Source organism: Musa acuminata, chromosome BXJ3-5 (assembly GCF_036884655.1).
Source record: "Musa acuminata AAA Group cultivar baxijiao chromosome BXJ3-5, Cavendish_Baxijiao_AAA, whole genome shotgun sequence".
Classification (NCBI taxonomy): domain Eukaryota; kingdom Viridiplantae; phylum Streptophyta; class Magnoliopsida; order Zingiberales; family Musaceae; genus Musa; species Musa acuminata.
Genome location: NC_088353.1, coordinates 2,889,800 through 2,906,818, shown reverse-complemented (window position 1 = coordinate 2,906,818; position 17,019 = coordinate 2,889,800). Strand labels below are relative to the sequence as shown.

Below are 17,019 nucleotides of genomic sequence, written 5' to 3'. Positions count from 1 at the left end.
GATCGAATCGGATTAATTGGAAGCTGATCGGCCGACCGGTTCGACTCTTAATTATAACCGGTCGGATCAGAACCGGCAAGAACATTTGATCGAACCGGGCCGGTTTACTCTTTGTCATAGAAAACCAACCCGATGTTTTCTTTCCGATCGGCACAGATGAAACAGAATCGAGACCGTCTTCTTTCCCATCGTCTTTCTAGCCCTTTTATCCCTCGGTTGAGATCCTCCGCCTTCGTCGCCGATCGCTCCAAGTCTTCCACCACTCACCAGCCATAAGCCGCCGCCATCTTCTTCCCTTGCGACAGCAGTATCCGCTAGATGAAAAGAATCTGACATCCCCTTCTACGACCACGACTTAGTTTGGTTTTTCTCGATTGATTGGAGAACCGACCACGCATCAGGAATCGATGACGGGTAGGTAGCTACTTAATATTGATTCTGAAAATCGATGCTTCCCACCTTTTCTTCTCTTTTAGCAGATTGATTTATGGGTGTGGGAACGATTGGGTTCGCAGGTGGTGGTCCGATGATGATGCTGGAGAGGGATGATAAGGTGTCGATGGAGCTGACGGATGAGGTCTTCAAGAGCATGGAAGTCGGCATGGCATTTCGAGATTACGTAATATCCCGCCCTCGTCCTTTACCCTCCAAATTTTAGTGCCTTCATTCATTCTCTCTTCCCATTTATGCGTCTACAAGTATGTTGTTGATTACCCAAATATGTATTTTTGCGTTCGATATCATGGAGTGAGTTCGAGATTTATGATGCTCGTTCTTTTAGCGGTCTGTTCAGACTGTCCGAATTAGGGGTAAGAGAAAAAACAAATTGTTTTTAGATATATTTTAGCAAAATCTGAAGGCTAATTTCTTTAAATAAAGAAACAGATTGGACTGGGATTGCAAGAAAACAAGCTAAGCAGCCTAATATGATTTGCATTGATAAAGGTTTTCACTTTGAATTTGAAACAAACATTAGTAGATATCCCTTCAATGCCATGGGGAGTCCATTAGATTATCTTAAACTGAAAAAAAATACTCCTAGACCATAAATAAGCCTATGTAGACCTACTGTTCAGCTGTCTACTGTGATTTTTCCAATAGCCAGTGTGGAAGATTAGTTAAATGGGGTAACTCTCAGCAGCGGGAGTTATGCAGCAAGAGGAAGTAAATCATATAAACTGGGGATATTGAGACAAAGAAACTGATACAACAAATCATGGAAAGGGTTTGATTATTTTGAGAATGCTGTTCCACACGATAAGCCTTAAGCTAGAGTTCATATTGGTTAGATCGATATGGTTTAAGAGGAAATTACAAAGAAGGAAAAGGGATTCATTTTATGGGAGCCTTAAACCCAACAAACCAAATTATAAGCAAAAACTGAACCAAACTGAAAACATCTATTTTGGTATAGTTTTAGTTTGACAAAAAATAGATTCACATGCTTTATTAATCATACAAATTTTTATCTTGGTACCAATCGAATGACTTCTCTAATTATTCCAATAACAATAAGAAATAGTGAAGTACTAGATCTTTGATAATTGCTTAAGTGTAACAAGCTAAACAAACGAACCCTCAAATTTACATATTTGGGGTTTTGAATGAAGTGTTCTAATGGAGGAACTTGGACATACATGTGATTGAAGAACTGCTATTGTCAGTTATTGTTCATCAGGAATATTATTTGTTCAAAGGTATTGATAATTAAATTAAGGAGAAGAATAAGAGGCCAAGGTGCAAAAGAAAACAAAGCAAAAGTCTATCTAAAGTGCTGAGTCCAGGGAAATGGAAATAGTTGCCTATTAGAATAGTCAATGTTGCGTTACCTATCCTCAATTTCTCTGTTTGGGATTTTGGAAATCCAGGAGATATGTATGTGTTTAAGTTAATGTGTACTTACCCAGTTCTTGAGTCATTCATAGAAATTAATCGAGACAGATTTTTTATTTAAATCTGCATTCGTTGGTGTTCATTCTAATAGCATTGACATATTATTTTTCATTCCAGAATGGTAGAATCAGTTCAATGGATTTTCATAGGACAGCAAGTTATCTGGTAACAGCAAGTGATGATGAATCAATTCGCCTTTATGATGTTCAAAATGCTCTGTAAGTATTGTCTTGTTGCAATTCTTTATTCATAGAACTCGTATATTGGTTTCGAATAATTCTTTGCACCAGTGAGATACTTGTGTATTCTGATTATGCAGTGATACTTTTCATGAGGACAGTTCGAGCAGTTGAAGTGTCATCTTAGACATGACTTAGTATTGCGACTGGTTTAGATGTTTCAAAGGGAAATTTCTATAAAATTTTAACACCATGAATCACTTTTGCTTATTTGTACCTAAGCAGCCAATATTATTTAGTTAGTTAACAAACATTCACAGTGTTAAGGACATACTTGTCTAGGTCATGAAGAATGAGTTCTAAAACTGTTCAATACAGTGTGCATCTTGCAAGACCATAGACACAATGTGTGTTATGTGACTAAAGTTCTTTTGTGGATATCTCTATGAAGATCTTATGTGGTATCTTCCACAAATAGGATACTATATCCTTGAACTTGACAAAGCACTTGTTTCTTTTCCTTGAGAAAAATAATGGCAATAGGCGAACAAGCTTTATTTTGTTCACTGTCATGTTAATTAAATAAAGACCACATACAAAAATCTGCTTATGGGTGGGATAGCAACAAAAAGAAGAGAGGAAAGAACTGAAGTGCCAGGCTGACATCTCATGGGATTACCTCCTACTTTGCAAGGAAAGCAAAATTATTGATATGGGAACAACAAAGTCAGCAAGCATCTGAGTTCAGTTTCACAGAGGAACGACAAAGGGGGATTTTCAACTATGCATGTCTCTTAAGGAGAATGCCTGGGTTTCAAGGGAAGAAGATTGTACTAATACACCTAATTATACATTAAGACTACATACTGTGGATAAATTTCTACAGTCCAGGCTTGGTTTTTGACCCAACAGATTGAGAAATCACAGTGAGTGAAGATAAGTTTTAGGAATGTTTTTTTCTCATTAATAATATTCCCATGTTATCAAGTTGCTTACCGTACAATAATGAGGTTATTTCATTTGATTCTCCCGTGTATGCTGTCTTCCTCTGAAATATCAGTCTGACTTTTTCTGGTTCCATATAATAAACATTACAAAATTTTGCTACTCCAGTTAGTGGGATATGCTATTCCATTGAATGATAGTAGAAATTCAATCCAGATATCTTTTTAGTCTGCACTTCCACTTTTTTCATTTCATGTTATACTTGATTTTCCCCTTCACTACCTTATTTGGTATATAATAGCTCTTTGGCATTTGTAGTTCCTACTTTATGCTAAATATGCTACTTGACAATAATATTTCTTATCAAAATAAAGTATCTGTAGTCACTCTTGCTTCTTTAGTTAGATTTGCAGCTCTTTACGTGTCCATTCTCTTTATCTCATCCTGGTACTTTCTGCAGTTATTTTTATTTTTTATGGTGAGCTTGTTGTTGTAGGTGTTTGAAGACCATCAACAGCAAGAAATATGGGGTTGATCTGGTTAGCTTTACTGATCATCCGGCAACTGTTATATACTCCTCGAAAAATGGTTGGGATGGTAAGTTCAGTCTGGTGAAGTATTTCTGTTCTCTTATTTGGTCCTTAGGCATGTATTCACTTTAAAAAATTGTGCAGAGTCTTTGAGGCTTCTTTCTTTAAATGATAACAAATACTTGCGGTACTTCAAAGGTCACCACGATCGGTATGCAGCGGTTTTCTTTTCTTGCCGCTTAACACAACAGTGAAGTATGAAAAAAAAAAAATAATGTTCTTTATCTTTTACCATTTTTTTAGGGTTGTTTCTTTATCATTGTGCCCTCGTAAGGAATACTTCATCTCTGGTTCTCTTGATTGGACTTGTTTACTATGGGATCAAAGGGCAGAGAAAGCTCAGGTGGGTGATTTGGATTTCTAATACATTAGAAATTCTGATGATCGCCTTAATGTCATAGCTATTTTGTTGAGTGTTGCAGGGCCTTTTACGTGTTCAAGGCCGGCCAGCAGTTTCCTATGATGACCAAGGCTTGGTTTTTGCAATTGCATTTGGAGGTCGTATTCGATTGTTTGATGCTCGGAAGTACGAGAAGGTTGATAATCCTGGATTGCATTCCTAACATCAGAATTTGAACTAGGAATTTTATTGAATTTGTTCTCTTTAATTAGGGGCCATTTGATATCTTTCCTGTTGGGGGCTTCGATTCAGAGACCCATGTTGTAAAATTCAGCAATGATGGGAGGCTTATGCTATTGACTTCTAAAGATGGGCATGTCCATGTGCTTGATTCCTTCCGAGGCAACGTTGTTAGTACATCCTAACTTACATTTTTTACTCAGTTGTGACACTTGAGACTTGGTTTTCGGTATATTTAGGACTTAATATTGTTTATTAATGAATTTAGGGCATGCCAAATTAGTAACAATGTCAACCCAGTCAGTCTGAAGGGGTATATTTTCTGTTCTGCAGATTTCCACTTATAATGTAAAGCCAGTTATAAGCAAGGGAACATTAGAGGCTTCTTTCAGTCCTGATGGAATGTATGTTGTATCAGGTGAATCCATTAAGTTTCATGATGTCATTGGTTTAGAATTATCGTCACCTATGTTTGACTGCACTGTTGATCTTGAGCCTGTTGATAGTCTCTATCTGATTAATCAAAGAAATACTTTTATTTCCACTTGATTATATTTATAACTGTTTAATTGTAGTTAGCATTTGTTTCTGTCATCAGGTTCCGGTGATGGCAGTGTCTATGCTTGGAATATCAGAAGTGGCAAGGTATGGAAATACTGTTTATAAAATTTGGTCCAATGACATTATCAGTAGTGGCATTTGGCTGTCATATATATATATATATATATATATATATATATATATATATATAACACGACTAGTTTAGATTCTCCTATGACATATTTGAATGCCCTTTTTATTTTAGTTATTTTACCTTCCTTGATATAGTTACAGTAACTTCCCATTATAATCTGATGTCCAGGTTGCTTGTTGGGCTAGTACTGATACTGAGCCACCACTCATAAAATGGGCTCCAGGAAGTCTTATGTTCACAACTGGATCATCTGAGCTATCTTTTTGGGTACCTGACCTATCTAAGTTAGGATCATTTTCTGGTGTGAAATAATAATGTCCATCATATTCCAGTAACCCTATTTTCCAAGGTTCGTGTTTGCCTAAGTTGTTGCATCAGACTCCAGTTTGTTGATATCAATCAAGTCTTATTCATTTGTTGAACTAACCTCTTTTTGTCAGCTCTTCTTCCTTCACTATGTGCAGTTTGGAATACCATTGTTTTCTGGTATCCTTGAATGAAATGCTACACCTGCTGACCGAGGAATCACCTTCTTACTATTGATGAGGGATAGTTATCTGCCCGTCTCATTCTTCCTTCATGAAGCCATGTGAAAAATGAACGTATATACTCACCTTATCTGTGTTTCTTTATCATGTCTTCTGAAGCCTCCGCCGTGACGGGCTGAGAATTTCTAATGTCATAGGTTAAATGGCTAATCTTTTTTGCAGGTAGTAGGACAACTAAATCCATGGGAAAAGCTTTATTTTTTCAAAATGCTAATTGTATGTTTGACCAAGTTCTTGCAAGTCACACAGTTCCACATCTTTCATGCATTGAGCTAGGATGATCCCTGAGTTGTTGCTTCTGGATTATGTATGGTTGTTAACCAGTTTCTATGAAAAGAGTATCTAAGTTTGAATGACCAGCCTCATAATAAAACCTTCTCAAATAAGCTGAAGGTCCAAGCTCTTATTATTATTATTATTATTTTATTGAAGAATCATTTGTTTAATTCAAAGACCTTGAGGGCAATCAAAATCAGAGTTGTTACGAAAGAGCTGAGGAGCGTTACTTCCGCAGACATGATGGGAGTTGCTTGCTTCCTCTAGCAGAATTGGTAAGGGCTAAGTGCTATTGATGAAGGAGAAGTTTAAGTTTGACACTTGAGCTGTTGTGTCAAAAATAGAATGTCAGATGCTCTGATCTTGGACTCCAAGGGACATCATTTGTTTCATTTAGTCAAATTGAGAACTTCCAAAGCATCAGATTTAACCCACAAGGTCGGTAATTCATCTTCTTGGTTCTATTTGAGGCATCCAAGATTCTACTTAAATGTTTCTACCTTGAGAAGCTATATTTTCTTGCAGCTATAAAGTATATTTTGGATATGTTCAAAAGGACACAAGTTAATAGTAGTATCCAAGTCTTATTCCCATGTCGGGTTTGATTAGCGTCTTATAAAATTGGATAAAAATAATTTGTCATGGTACTCACTTTCATCGTAAAGAGTAGAATCGACAATGAGAATTATGGTGAAATATGTGATCCATAGAAACCAGAGAGAAATACCAATCACTCCTTAGTTTTTTTTGCACCTTGCTTATGAAGATCTTGTCTCTCAAATAACTGATAACAATAGGGCTAATGGGAAAAAAAAAATTTTAAGTTGTACTGCACTTGTCGCTAACTAGTTGCGAATAATTATAAGCATAGGTGCAAGCCCTTATTACTCATTGCATTTGTTTGCAGGAAAAAAAAAAAAAGCATGTGTTTTGTAGGATCAGCGTCATAAATTATCTTCAATAGGCTGCTGGAGAAGAATGTCATAGTGAGTTTGCATTATAGATACTGATAAGATCCTAAAGGTCTTATCGTCGCTCTGATACCAAATGATAAGACCCTAAAGTCTTATCGTGAAAGAAAGGGAAGAAATGAGGATGATAATGATTGCTTCGAGGGGGATCGGCCTCCTTGATCACTTCAAAGCGATCATTATCATCCTCATTTCTCCCCTTTTTTTCACGATAAGACTTTAAGGCCTTATCATTTGGTATCAAAACGACGATAAGACCTTTAGGGTCTTATCATTTGGTATTAGAGCCTACGATAAGACTTTAGGGTCTTATCATTTGGTATTAGAGCCACGATAAGACTTTAGGGTCTTATCATTTGGTATCAGAGCCTACGATAAGACCTTTAGGGTCTTATCATTTGATATCAGAGCAACGATAAGACCTTTAGGGTTTTATCATTTGGTATCAGAACCTACGATAAGACTTTAGAATCTTATCATATACCTGAAAGAACCACTTCTCAGGTTGTGCAGTAGGTACCTATGTTTTTCAAGTACCACATGTATCAAGGTCTTGAGGCCTACATAAGATAATCTAATAAGAACGCCTTGGTTCTCTCTTGATATGAATCATGAAGCAAATTATGCTGATATAACAGGAAATGTAGACAGAAAGTACATGAAGTTGGACCCAAAGAACCCTAGAATTGCACTGCACAGAATGTAACAATTCCATTTTACAAAGAATTAGCATTTGCATTTCATCTGTCAAATTACATGAACATTACTTCCATGAAATGTAAACCCCGGGAATCAACCATCTAGATGCAAAAATTAAACAGTTACATGAGATTGCTACAAAGTGAACTAAAAGATGCTTAGACCAGAAGAACCAAGGCTGCAACTCTTCTCAACGAATCACAGACTTTATGGATGTCCGTCTCCGAGTGACCTGCTGAGACAAATAAACGAATGCCAACCGGAAGGCGGCATTTGTCCAGAACTGACCTCTTTGTGCTCACAATGAAAACAGAATCTTCCTTCAACACCTGTTGGAGAGCAAGAACTGTCAAGAGTAGTTTGAGATGCACACCGCTTGGCATCTACCGAAGGACACTCGAGCAACTTACCCGATCAGTAATAACGTTAAGGAGCTCTAAGTCACTCTTGGAAGAACCTGTTGATTTCTTTAGCTTTAAGTAGACGATGGGTGATAAGGGATGGCTTGCAATTGCCAGTCCTGGTATATCTGACAATCCTGCATTCCCATGGATTAAAATATAACTTCAGCCCCATACAATTCAAAGCAGGGTTATAGATATAAATGTAGGCATAGCACATGGATACAAAATCATGTAAAGAAATTACTGACTATGAAACTATCGATACTTTACAATCTCAACGTCCAACCACATGAAAAAGAAAGAAAAGAAAAATCTAAACCATCATATGCTGCACCACTTCATACTCTTTAGTCTTGCAGAGAAGCATTCAGAATGAACTAATGGTGGCCTGATTAGTCATGTCAAAACTGTAAGGAGAAGAAATTATGATAATCAAAGTAATGAACGGTGGCCTGATTGGTCATAACAAAATGATTTTTTTTTCTTTTATTTGTTTATTGATATTTTAGTGGGTGGATATACATTGTTGGGGGTATAATACTATTTACACTATAACAGGTTACAGCTTTTCTCCCAGTTGCCTTAGAATTCCATAAGAAGCCTTTAAGACTGAAAAAGGAGAAGGGAGAAGCAGGAAGGAAGAAGTAGGAGGAAGGCAGAGGGAGCTAACAGTATAATTGCAACACATTTAGCACCCATTAATTATATCATTATGTAAAATGATCTACAAAAATAATTATATGGCCAGCAAAGGGACTGTACAATCATTTGCAGATAAATAGAGCTCACCTTTTTGTAACAGGTCAATGTTTGCAACACATTTAGATCTACAGAAATATAAATAAAGCCAGCAAAGGGACTCTGCAATCAATTGCAGATAAATATAACTCACCTTTCCAAAGCAGGTCAATGTTGCTCCTCAGTTGTGTAAGTAAAGAGGGATTGCCCTCCAAGTAATTGACAGCAGAAATAGCAGCACTTGCAAGATAGGGAGGCAAAGATGCAGAAAACACATATCCAGAGCTACTGAGACGCTGCAAAAATAAATTCCACAAGTCAGTTGAGTTAAACCATAATTGTGCTATTCAAATGTCCTATCAGTATGTTCTCCTACTTGGTGGTCAACAACTCTGACACTTCCAGTGCAAAAACCTCCATCAGTTGCCAAGGCATTCCCCATACCGGCAGTTATTATATCAATTTTCTCAATCTGTGATATATATCAAATTTAAAGGTCACAGCAAATAAACATGCAGAATATTGACAATTCAAATATTCAAACCAAGACTTACAGGAACTCCATAATATTCAGCAAGACCTCGGCCAGAGTTTCCAAGTACACCAAATGAATGACTTTCATCCAATATAACCCGAAAACGATATTTCTCCTTTAGCCGCACAATCTCATTCAATGGGGCAATTTGACCAGAATTCTGATTTTATTCAAAGACACAAAAGTCTTTTAGATGAAAAAAAAATTGAATAATACAGATCCTTTATCATTTAAAAACCCATATGTAGCTTGCAAATTGAAGACCAAAATAGTCACTGGCTGCAATCAAATTCTTTCTCTAAATAGGCTTCAGAATTTAAAGTGAGGTAAATCATATTCAACTTGAATGAACAGAGCAAAAAGTCCAGTACAACAGCACAAACAGCTACTAATTGCTTCACTTAGTTATGCATACCTGGTATATAGCTTCTACAACAATGTAGCGCCTAATCTTTTCAGCTCGCTTATTTTCACGAGTCAATTTCTCCAAAGTGCTCTCAAGTGATGCCATATCATTGTGCTTGAAATAAACAACAGTACTTCTTGAAAGATAAAGCCCATTTTGCACTCCCCAGTGAACACCCTCATCTCTAAATACCAAGCAAACATAAGAAAATTATTCAGTCATGCACAAATAAATTAGCCATAAATTAAAGTGCTAAATCATGATCGGAATAATACAAATCAAATTTTCAGTTGATTGATACAAACAGGGAAATTTGAAGTATATACAACATCAAAACATGTGATTCATCCTTGTGAATGAAAAAAATCTAGGGTCAATAGTTTTATTATGTTCTTCCTCTGTAAAAAACACAATCCAGTGTAGAAGGCTCCCACCTTAATTAGACCAACTAAGATTAAGACTGAATATATGATGCATAATTAGTAAAGGAAAACAGACCAAATTCCTAAAAAAGAAAGTTTAGATATCATTTGCACTCCTCAATGATCACACTCATCTAAAAAACAACAACCAAAATTAGTGCATTAATATACATTCACAAATAAATTTGTCAAACATCAAAGCAGTACATCAACGTAGGAATAATACAAATAAGTAACTCGGTTGGACTTACATAAACAGACAATCTTGAAGTCTATAAAACATCAAAATATGTAATTCTTCTTTGTGAATGAAAAAATCTAGGTCATGTGTTTTATTATATTCTGTACTATATGAAAATCACAACCCAATTTTGGAGGCTCCCACCACTAATGGATGCTAGAGAGGATTAGATGTATAAAGCCTTATATTCACACCATGCGAGACAATTCGTGGGTACCAATGAAGATATTGTTTGTACAAATCAATGCATGATCTCCTCCTATCATGGAGCAACCTTAAAAATGAGAAAAGCCCCACATTGGTTGCAGACAACAATATTCATACAGCAATTTGATAATTGGTTTCTGTTCATATCTAAAATAAGAGCTCATCTGTGCTTATTGTTAAATCCTTTTCTTTGTCGATCAAAGCCAAAAGAAAGGAGGATTGAATTAGGTAGTGTCACTGTGAAAACACTAGAAACTACAAGTTTTAAATTACGATTAAATCATATGCATGAGGTGTATTTCAGTAATTCCAAAGAAAAAATGAGAGTTTAGTTAAGATAAACAGGTTAAAAATTCCTAAAAGTGAAAGTTTCTAATATCTTGGATTTATCATATGGTAGTAAGGAATTCATTAACTCATTATTGATAAAGTAAAGATAAGATGACTCTTACCCTAAAAGTAGTTCAATGTGGGAAAGATCTATGTAAGTGACCCCAAATAGTTGGGATATTATAGTTTATTGTTGGTCTAAACTATGGCATATTATAGTTTGTTGTTGATCTAGACTAACATTGGAAAAGAAATGTCAAGATCAAGGTAAATCACAAAAATTTAGAAGCTAGAAAATGTCAATCAAAATGAAAAAGAGAAAATGGATTGGCAGTCCACACTCTTGTATGCCAACAACATGCACATCTAGAGGCAGTTTGATTAACATTGAGACAGAAACAAACATATACACAGAAATTTTATGTGGAAACATTTAACTTACGCGACAATAATATCTCCTTTCTTACAAAATGCTGGAATAACACTGAATATAGTTGAGATCCCGTAAGAGTAGAGGATTGAATCTGGGGTACCCATAAACTTTGCGATTCTTGTCTCACAATCAAGGTGCACATCTACAAAGATGCAACTTTGTCATCTTAGAACAAAGATTTTAGTGAATTCAAAGGCTAAATTACAGCAGAACATATAAGAATACTGATAAAAGAACAAGACATACCTATTGTTCCATAAAAGCCACGAGGACCACAAGAACCAACACCATATTTCTCCAATGAACTGATACATGAATCCTGAAATAGATACTTGTTAATGATAACTTCACATAGAAATAATAACAAAAAATGGTGCAGAGCAAAATGTCAGAATTGATTCTCACAGCTATCTTCTCATTCCCCAGTAATCCAAGATAATTTGCTGAAGCAAAGTTCACAACTTCTTTTCCGTCAATAACTGTATGAGGCCCAGCAGCACTGCATCAAACAATATCTTGTTAAAAGGAACAAAACAAGTATACACATGATGCTTAAACTTTGAAGTCACTTAAGCTCAATAAGGACAACAACAAACTCAATTTGTAAGCAAAAATTAAAAAAACACTTAATGTAACTTGTTCATTTTAAAAACCCATCTGAAAGAATAATGAGGTCAAACTGAAATAGAAGAAACTAGAATCTTTTGCTTTTACATAAACATCATTTCTTTATTGACCTAAGGCTAAATCAATAAATAGGCATCAAACCCAATCAGACAATATTTTCAATTTAAACAAATATATACATGTTCTGTATGTACTTACACACGAAAAGAATAGAAAATGTTATGACGAGAGAATGTTAAAACAAAATGAGAAAGAGAGAGATGTAAGACAGAGCTCAAATACTCAAAATTTTCAGCTTAATGGACATTCTATTAGAGAATGATCAATCAGACAATTCACTACCCAAATTTGTACTCAGTAAAATGATAAATAAATCTTTTCTTAAACTAGAAAATTTGGTATCCCACAGATCATACAATGGTTTCTTGTATGAATCAAATATGCAGTTATGCTTTTCTAAAACATGGATTCTTATCATTTACTTCATTTCATATGTGCTTAAAGTGCTAAAGTATCTCAAGGTCAGTTAATATCTCTATTGTGAACAAAATTAAGAAAGAATATGTAAAAAACCTTAAAATGTTTCTTTTTTAACCTACAAATCATGTACTATAATGCAGAAAACTTATTATACCATGTGATTCTTTTAGATTAATACAGTTTATCTCATGAACTTCCAAGGTAGTAATTGAATAAGTAATTCTTTACAATCCACGAATGTCGGAAATAAACTCAAAATTCATTTTTACCTCTCCAGGATTGGGGGTTCAGCCTTCATCTCTTCCGTGATAGGTGGGTGAAGGGGTTCAGGAACCCATTCCTCACAAAGATCATCTATTTCCTGCATGAAACATAAGATTCTCAAATTTTAGTGATTTGTTTCAGATTGGCTAAAAACAAACGCATTAACTGAACAATATAATATTTCAACATTGGTTAACAACAAAAGAAAAAAAAAACGAAAGAATATGGAAACATATTTTTTTCTACATGTACATAGGTAGTTTAGAAGAAGCACACAATCTAATGTTTACACAGTTGATTCGTACAAGAAACCATTAAATTGGATTCCCAGTCATCATTATTGCAAGACAGCAGATATTCCACAATAGTAGACGAACCTTCTCCGTTAGTGGCTTCTTCGGAGGCTTATAACTTTTCCTGGTCAGCTGGAACAGAATGACTGCGACAAGTAGCACTTCAACAACTAGGTGCCCTTCAATCACAAGTGAAAACCAGCATAAGGGTGACGTGCTACCACTTTATTGAACTCAACGAAATGCAAAATTATAACAAAAAGGAAGAGGATTCAATTTTCATCGCAGGAAGAAGAAAACCAACCATCTATATGAACTCCAAAAACAACCGCTCGGGCGAGCGGAGCATCAAAAATCACCGTTACCCAATCCAGTGCTGCCGTTGTCATGTTCATGACAGCCGAAGCCATATCTTCCACCTTCAACTCAATGGAAGGCAAAAGACGCCAAGACACTCCCAGTTCCGAACCACCAAGAACAATTTGGACAAAAAGTAGTGAGGGAACCCTTCACAGCTTTTTCTACCGGCTCCCCGTGGATCTGGAGACTAAAACAAGGAACGTTCATTAAACTTAATTCACCACTGCAGCAAAGTATTCTTAAATCCACCTCCAACAAAGCAAAAAAACAAAAAAGCGCTTTTTCATATAGAATGGTGAATGTCTCTATTTAATTGCTCGTAAATCCCGAAACAATTCATACATTTACCTACAAATCAACATACGTACAGATTGTGTAAAAATAAAAAATAAAAAAAAAAGCTGATTTTGGAGAATGCATCGATCCAAAAACGTCAAATAAGATAGAAAAAAAAGGTGATCTTGAAGGAACTGGGGAGACAAATGTGGACGGTGTGAATTTAATATCGATGATGATCAAATGAGTGACTTGCTTTGTCGCAGCAGATGTATAGATTAATTTTTTTCTTTGATTAAATAAGAAATTCCATGACTAAAAACATTGGATCTGTCATTTAAAAGTATTACATGATTATTTTTTTGAAATCAGTTGAATAAGATGAACATTTTCCGATCAATACTATGGCTTGCGTAGCTATAAGAGCAAACAAATTCTATGGGTCAGTGATTAAAATTTCTATTGACAGGGGGAAAAATAAAAGCCAAAAATAAAAATAAAATAATGAAACTGAATCGAGTACATAAAAGTGGATATTACATGCATCACTAACTCAGCTTTACACTATTATCCCCGATTTAAATTCACATGTAGTGTCACATGCACTTATAATTAATATTATTTTCATCGACATAGTCTTCTGTTTTCACGTGGTGTCACAGTGTTTGAAGCTAAGGAGACTTCCATCTTATATTCGTATTGTACAAAGATACGTAAAGGTATATTAGAAGAAGTTGATAAGAAAAATACCGATGATATCCAAATTAACTCGATTAGATTGAGACTCGTGTTCGTAAAAAATTTTGATGTGATCGATAAGGTGGCTCAAATACTCTTCGGGAGTCGAGTGCATGCTCTATGATAAATCAGCATAAAGATTTTTTTATGCTTAAGTTAATAATCGATGATGGTATAGTAATTTTAATGAATGGTTATCGAAATTAATTTCTATGACCTGATGAACTTTTTATGATGAGCTAAATCCTGATTGGATTACCACATGTCAAACACTTATTAGAGCAAATATTTTTAATATATTTTTCTTAAAAAATATATCAAATAAAATTGTTATATTAATGATTAATTTATACTTAAAATATTATCTAGATGGTATATCAAACCAACAATATATTCTAAAGTTGTTTGCTACTTTGATGGTAAAAACTTTATCGTATAATCAAATTTTTTTTATCATTATCCTTTTAAAAAAATATAATTAAATATAATGTAACTTTTCTCATCCAAAAAAAATTATGGCACTTACTTGTTATCCTCCTATGTTAAGGAAGGTATCCCTTTCTCTAATCCTTCCCTTAGCATGTAGGAGCATAACTCCATAAATTATCCTACAATGTTTAAATGACAAATTAAGGCCTTCACTTAATTATGAACTACATTTTAGAGAAAATTAATGGGTATCATGTAAGGTATTACTGTAGACTTTTTATTTAAATTTTAAATTGAGTCCCTAATCATTAACAGATTAAATTAGGAAAAATATTTATAATATTGAACGATGTATAAGAGCTCACACCAACTCGAATATCAAATCCATCAACTGTATAATAATATATTAATCATTAATATGTCTCAAGAAACACTCATCAAAAGAGTTCATAAGCTCGAAATTCGCATGAATTATAGTCAAAACATATCTAAAGATATATAGGTTTTTTCGCATGGTGACAAGTAATCAAAACAAATAATAATTATGAAATGACTGTACGTAATGAATGACTGGATACTGCGAACCATGGAAACCGGTGCTGATCTGATGGGGATGAGAGCCGCACTTCCTGGAAACAATGGCTGTAATCTTTGGTGTTACTCTAAAATTGAGAGCCGCTTTATGACCCAGGAAACCAATATCTGAGGTCGGCGTCGTGTCTGTGGTGATGTCCGGTCAAATTTCGTGGCCTAATACGGCCAATAAATGGGAAGGACTCGATGTGTTGACTTACAGGACTTTACTAAAGTCAAACAGTTGCTGACAAAGGAGAGGCTCCCAAATAAGAGAAAGATTGATCTATTTGGTGCTTGATTTCTTTGCATTGTTTAGTACATGCTAATGAAATGAACTGGATGACATAGCTAGGAGGATTGTTATAAGTTGCAGAAGTTGTATATTTGTGCATTGCATGTATTGATTCCTTTTTAATGCTTGATGTAATTTTTTAAGATTTATTATATTAGTTGATAGAAATAGATATCGAAATAAAATATATTTATAATTCGAATAATTAAATAATGAGAGTGTTTGCTAACTTAGAGAGAGAGAGAGAGAGAGAGAGTGTGTGTGAGTGTGTGTGTGTTAAGTCAGATACTAAGTTGGAGAATATGGAGTAATAAATGCGAAGTAGGGAAAGGTTAGAGAGAGTCTGTAGGATTCTCATGAATTTTACCCTAACGAAGCTCATAATTTTTTACATATCTGAACTTTTCTGGTCATTAAGTATCATAATCTAACATACATATACATACTATTTGGATAAATATGCTGCGGGAGAATATGTTGTGGAGATATGACAAGAATCCAAAATCCAACGGTTCACTTGTGTTTTTATTTTTGGGGGACATAATTAAAGAATCATGATATATAGTATAAGCTACCTTAAGATTATATATTTATTTGATCTCCGAGCTCATACACATTTATAGAGCAAATCAATTACTCTTTTGGTGGTTGTTGTAATGGAATCAAATTATTCTCTTCCAACTAGCTAACTTCTTTATTATTATTATTATTATTATTATTATTATTATTATTATTATTATTATTATACTTTTTTAGTTGCTAAATATTGTCTTCTTTAGCCACAAAAAAAAAGGGTTTCTCTTAATCAACCTCTTAAACAAACTATTTTGTCTTGAGTTATCTACAATGTATCACAACAATTATTCTTATGTTTCAATAAGCTTATATATATATATATAATTTAACCTAATATAGTATGATTTATAATATTTTTATTTATTTATTGTCAGTTTAAAACTATTATAGCATCTTCATTGGTCTTATTGAGATATTGAAAACACTATTAATGCTATTGAAAAATACTGTAAATGATGTTATATTATGCATCATTGGTTATAAATCATTACAATATCAAAATTTTAAGCTTATAGTTGACTTGGTTAAGATTATGAGTTTATTTGGATTATTTATATTATTTTTGAATAGGTTTTATATTGTTTTCATTATTAACCAATCAAATTTTAATTTCTATTTGGGTAATATTATATATATATCTATTTGAATATATATATATATATCATATGATTTCTATTATGTTTTGATTCTATTTGGCTCATTTATATTATTTTAAATAAGTTTTAAAGTATTTTTATTGTCGTGATCAAAACACTATAATAAGTCAAAATAATGAAAAATAATTAAAAGATAATTTAGATAATTTTAAATTAAGAGAACTATTTTAAAAAAAAAATAAAAAAAATATAATAGATTTAAAAATATCTAAACTATAAATATTTTGTAATAAAATCGTATTTTTTTTATTCAATTTTATTTTGACTACAATCTACGTAAAGATCCCTCATGTACGGCCACGTGAATATAAAACTCAGCCGGTCTCACCTTCTCTGAAACTGTCATTAATTGTAATGGTGC

The 17,019-nt window shown here is 34.1% G+C and overlaps 2 protein-coding genes across 3 annotated transcripts; one reads left to right on the top strand and one right to left on the bottom strand.

The window, feature by feature from the left end:
* The first annotated feature begins 157 nt into the window (after positions 1-157).
* Positions 158-5,788, top strand: LOC135637803 (protein ANTHESIS POMOTING FACTOR 1-like). 2 transcript variants are annotated; one of them, XM_065150605.1, is made up of 13 exons: positions 158-414; positions 516-619; positions 2,011-2,111; positions 3,514-3,614; positions 3,692-3,758; positions 3,851-3,950; positions 4,030-4,143; positions 4,220-4,357; positions 4,521-4,605; positions 4,786-4,832; positions 5,050-5,230; positions 5,346-5,483; positions 5,592-5,788. In XM_065150605.1, exons 1-11 carry the CDS (start codon positions 408-410, stop codon positions 5,191-5,193), a joined length of 1,008 nt encoding a protein of 335 aa, XP_065006677.1. In that variant the 5' UTR covers positions 158-407; the 3' UTR covers positions 5,194-5,230; positions 5,346-5,483; positions 5,592-5,788. The 2 variants fall into 2 exon arrangements, with proteins under 2 accessions (XP_065006677.1, XP_065006676.1); XM_065150604.1 differs by having other exon boundaries at positions 5,322-5,483.
* A 1,552-nt stretch (positions 5,789-7,340) lies between these two features.
* Positions 7,341-13,323, bottom strand: LOC135637909 (long chain base biosynthesis protein 1b-like). The gene is made up of 12 exons (XM_065150786.1): positions 13,060-13,323; positions 12,840-12,934; positions 12,468-12,559; positions 11,497-11,590; positions 11,338-11,410; positions 11,101-11,233; positions 9,468-9,642; positions 9,072-9,212; positions 8,894-8,989; positions 8,672-8,813; positions 7,786-7,913; positions 7,341-7,704 (listed from the first exon to the last, which is right to left on the bottom strand). Exons 1-12 carry the CDS (start codon positions 13,163-13,165, stop codon positions 7,534-7,536), a joined length of 1,446 nt encoding a protein of 481 aa, XP_065006858.1. The 5' UTR covers positions 13,166-13,323; the 3' UTR covers positions 7,341-7,533.
* Between the last annotated feature and the right edge of the window lie 3,696 nt (positions 13,324-17,019).